The 5107-nt window shown below is 40.7% G+C and overlaps 1 protein-coding gene across 1 annotated transcript in view; it reads right to left on the reverse strand.

Moving 5' to 3' along the window:
• Positions 1-5107, reverse strand: part of LOC106526710 (uncharacterized) — a gene marked incomplete at its 5' end in the record, with an annotated part of 20211 nt that overhangs the window by 12448 nt on the left and 2656 nt on the right. Inside the window, 4 exon segments of the mRNA XM_014021383.1 lie at positions 225-312; positions 567-682; positions 2747-2907; positions 3052-3328. Of these exon segments, the coding sequence (XP_013876837.1) occupies positions 225-312; positions 567-682; positions 2747-2907; positions 3052-3328 (642 nt within the window).

The following is a 5107-nucleotide window of genomic DNA, read 5'->3' on the forward strand; positions in this document are numbered from 1 at the left end:
CACACACACTGTATTTGTTACTTATACTGTATATGTACTTATAAAAACATGGTTTCCAAATACAGTGTTGTTAAAACAGCTGTGGTAAGGATGTCCCTCTAGTGGTCTGTTTCAAAGACACCTTTTAAATAGAATGTTTATTATGGCAGCTGTAGTAAATGTTATTTGCCATGAAAGGTTTCTACTTTTCACAGAAGTAGACATATTTTTTGCAGTATACTTACGGTAATTGGAAGCTGAGTATGCTGGCAAGAAGAGCAGCAAATGAAGGAATACTGAGTGTTTCATTTTTCTGGGTTTTTCTGGGTAAAACTGACAAAACAAGCATTTAATAAACTGTGTTACAAGTATTTTCAGTGCATGTTGAAACAGATAAAGATCACAGATTTATTTTAAAAAACACAAACTTACACTAATTTTTAATTTATTTAAGAACTAMATGGAAGATGATGATCTGATCATTTACTGCTTTCATATTTTCACTAAGTTATGGAGATGAAGATGAATTTAGCTTAAGACCATTAACATGATGCAAAGTGAGAGAAATAAAAAGTTGAGGTACTTACCCAAAGTCCCAAATTTTCCCAAACAAGGTCTGGTACGTGGCTTTTTACTGCCATAATGATCCAATCATATCGCACTGTGCTGTCTACGCCTCTTGACTCAGAAGGCATCACAAGACCTGCTGGTAAATTTTTTACCAAAGTTTAATGCCCTCTTAGAGTAAACATTACTTTTTTATAATTGTGTAAACACATTTCACACAATTATATGTGTGTGATTATCACACAATGATGCTGTATCCACTTTACTGAACTTGGTTCTTTCACACCTTGAGACAGTTAATACTTTTGCACGTCTTGTTTTTATTGATATTTCTTCTGCTTTTAATTTCATACACATATTTTAGCAGGCAGGTTAAAAAGTACACATAACATTGAATCAGGTCTGGTCTCATGGTGGTTGATGGATTTTTTAACTACCCAACATGTCAGGGTCAATTATGTTTCATCTGATGTTTTACTCTCTTCCACTGGTTCTCCACAGGGTTGTGTTCTTTCCCTCCTTTTATTTGTTTTATACATTAACATGTGTCAAAGCCAGTTCACAGGATGGYATAAAGTTTGCTGACGATTCCGTCATTGTGTCTCTTTTAAAAWCAGATGACTCTGATCATGGCCCTGYGGTGTCACTTTTTGTTAACTGGTGTWAGTCATCCTTTTTAGACATAATTGTCAGTAAAACCAAAAAGTTATTATTGATTTCAGGAAAAACAAAAATGCAATCTCTCCTGTGTACATTAATGATCAGGTAGCTGAAGTTGTAGAAGAAAATAAAATTCTGTGTACCGTAATTTACAATAAACTCTCTTTTGCTAAACATGTGGACACTACGCAAGAAAGTCCATCAACGTGTGCACTTTTATTGTAAATTAAGAAATTTTAACATGGACAGTAGTTTTATGAAAATGTTTTATTGCTGTTTTATTGAATATCTTCTTACTTTTTCATGTGCTATTGACTCAGAAAAACAAAAAACATATACCGGTACACCACAATGTCCCACTAAATAACATCACTACTCTTCACAAAAACAGATCCTTTAAGAAAGCCCAGGCAATTTTATTATTATTTATTATCATTATTATTATTATTTGTATTTACTGTATTTATGGTTGATTTTTTTTTCTGCTGGCTGTATTCCATGGGGATTTTAAAGATAATCTGAACTTGGCTTGTGGCTTCCTTTTTCTCTTTTGCTGAATTTTATGGGACAATTTTCAAAATGGCTRCCAGAATGCCCATTATGCCTTCTAATTTCATTTTTGATCTAAATAAATCCATGAACTTGGTGTTTAAACCCATGTTTTCATGACCAAAAAGAAGATTTGGCAGCCATTTTGGAAATCCAGCCTTTTGATTCTATAAAGAATACATGAAATGTGGAAAAACAATTACATGAAGTACTGTATATYACTGCAGATATTTCTGTAYATACTRTATRTCAACATCACCTGTTCTCCTGTTGAAAAATTCTAACAATGGATGCAACARTGTTTCTGTTTAGAACAGGTTGGACTCTTTGTCCAGCCTCTTTAAGTGAAAGGCCATGATTTACGACATGATCAATCACAGTTGCCCGAATTTCAGCTGTAACCTGGGCCCTTCCAACTRTACCTCCACCTCGCACATGGACTCCTCTTCCTCTGACCCCTCTGCCTCTTACTCTCACTCTACCTCTCATCTGCCTTAGACCTCCTCGATCCATGCTTGCAAAGAACACAGGCCTGCAGACTGATTGCAAATTGAAAAATTCTGTGAAGAAGTGTCAAACAGGTGCTTTTGGTGTTTCATACTGACAGCTTAAAGAGAGTTTGGACTTCTTGAATAACATCTGCATAAACTGTTTTGCAAAAGGGTGAAAAACTGTGTCAATCCAATGAGAATGGGTTTACACATTGCAAGAGGTGTCTTCTGCTCTGCTGAGATGGTGATGACGAAGACAGAGAGGTTCCCAGTTCCTTCAAACAGGTCAAACCAGTCAATAAAAACTGTATTTTGACTTAAATCACCTTCAACCTTGTTTGGATGCATTTTCAGTTGGCTGAGGTGACAGTTTTATGTGTGTGAGAGTTGTTTCTGTGATTCCCATCCTTGGCGTTAATGGTCAGACTAACTCCAACATGAGTCAAACACATCAGCCTCTTATGGGTTCAAAGCTAAAATTTTGTCATATTTTTATTAGCATTTTGAAACGATATCCAGTTTGGAGGCGTGCACCTCCACCTCACACAGAGTCAGGTACTCTTTTCTTCCAGGTATGACAATGTTGATGTATCGACCGTCCATCCCATCACACTGAAAGGTTTCGGTAAAACCTGGAGCGATGCTTGAGATCACAGCACACCTGTGAGAGAGATAAATTTTATGTCCGGGAATCAGTAGAACTAAGGAATGCAATTGTTGCAAATTAATAAACAGAAATAATGTCATTCTGAGATTTTTGTTTATTTGTAAAGCAGTTTTTTAATAATAAAAATGTGTTCCCTACCTGGGATTGTTGTTTCCATTGTTATCAAGTGAATCTCCAATGCGAATTTCAGCACCTTTTATTCGTTCAGGATGTTCTGCCCTGTTGGTTATGTTAATAGAGAACACTTTATGGGTTCTGCCCAGATCCAATCTCCACCAGGGGTTGAAGTCATTGTTTGTGGCACTGCAAGAACCCTGGTCCCAGAGGCCACGATTCCCATCTATAGCGTTGTAGGCAATGGCTGCGGGATAAACTGTTGACTGTGAAGCTTTTCCATAAACTGCCACATTCTCTCCTGAACAAGAAATTAGAAAATGTCAGGTTTGATATGAATAGCAGCACAATGAAGACTCTATGTTAGAACACTGAAATGCTGACTTTTTTTTTTCTAGTAATGCAGTATAATTAGGAGGGCCAACACATAAGCATTGAAAAACATCTGAGAATATGTATCTCAATCAGAGATAAGTTTTGGTAGCAGTGGACCAAAGATAAACAACCTTTGCCAAAAACTGTGAAAATGTTTACAGATATTCAGCAATGGAATTTTGTTTTAAAAAAGCTTTCATGAGAGCCCCATCCTTCAAAAATTTCTTCCAGAATTATTATTTTTCACTGCCTTATGCATCACAAAGAAAACCATACTCTTGAATTGGAAAAACGAAAATGATCCTAGCATTAATCTTCTGTTAGATCATATTAGTCTTGAAACAGCCTCTGCCGCCACATCAGATCAGTCTTTTTGGGCTCCTTTGATTGGTTTCATCACATATAATATACAATAGTGAGGGTGGGGGGTTTGGGATCGGACCTTGTGGGGTATTGGGGCTGGTGGGGGAGTAATTGGGGAGTTGGGGGGTTCTCGGGGGCTGGCCGCTGGGGGTTCCTGGGTAGGGTGATGCAGCTCTCGCTCTGGGGAGGACCTTGGCGGTTCTGGGGGATGTCTTCTGGTGACTGCATGCGGGCGGCAGCTGTGGGTTGCTGGTCTGGTAGACTGGCTGTGCTGGGATTGGTCCGGAGTGGGCGTGGGGGGCCTTGGGGTTCTGGGGGCGTGCCGCCTCTGGGCTGTGGCCCTGGTGGGGCTGGGGGGGCTTGTGCTCTGGGGGGCAGGGTGCTGGGCAGGTTGCCAGGCTCTGGGCCAATTTGTGCCCTGGTGCCCGGCTCTGGGCTGGGTGCCTTCGGTGCACCGGTAGGCTGCGGGTCCCATGGGCTGGGGGGTGTGGGTTGGCTGGGGGCATGGCATGTGGCCAGTGGGAGGGGGTGGTTTGACCCAGCCTGGKTTTCTGTGTGCTATTTGTTCTGAGAGTAGTCCAAATGTTGGGGTGGGTGTAGTATGTCTTCTGGGGTGGGGACTGTGTAGTTGGCTGGGAGCTGTGCTGGGTCGGCTGGTTGGCCCCTTTGTTGTGGCGGGAGCCCACTCTCGGTGCTCCTTGCTCTGTCGGAGGTATGTTATAAGAGCAACAATTTTACATCTCCGTTTGCCATAACCACCAGGGCCCAAATTTTATTGTACATCTTAGACATTCACTCTTAACATTTTCATGACATTTACATAAAGCAACTTGGGTTGGGCACTCAGTGGCTATGGGTGGCGGGATGGTACAACTCTCGCCGCCTGTGCCTGTGCCCACTCCCAAGGGTTGCATGTAGACACTTRGGGTTTTGGGTTAGAGTAGGGGTGGAGGGGAAACTGGCACCATGCTGGCCTCTACCTCTTCCTCTTTACCATTTTAATTGCTCTATAGAATAACACGCATCAACAGAACATCTGGGGGTGGGTGTGTGTGTTGGGGTCTTTTCCACCCCCCGTTCCCCAGCTGCCATTTGGGGAGGGGGATTTTTGATTTTTCTTTACTTCTTTTCCAAAATCATCACTATTAAAACAATAAAAGGCTTGAACTACTTCAATTGGTGTGCAATGAATCTAAAATATATGAAAGTTTAATGTTTATCAGTACATTACAGAAAATAATGAACTTTATCACAATATGCTAATTTTTTGAGAAGGACCTGTGTATAGTGTATAGTGTGTGTGTGTGTGTGTGTGTGTGTGTGTGTGTGTGTGTGTGTGTGT

Source organism: Austrofundulus limnaeus, unplaced genomic scaffold (genome assembly GCF_001266775.1).
Source record: "Austrofundulus limnaeus strain Quisiro unplaced genomic scaffold, Austrofundulus_limnaeus-1.0 Scaffold290, whole genome shotgun sequence".
NCBI classification, from domain to species: domain Eukaryota; kingdom Metazoa; phylum Chordata; class Actinopteri; order Cyprinodontiformes; family Rivulidae; genus Austrofundulus; species Austrofundulus limnaeus.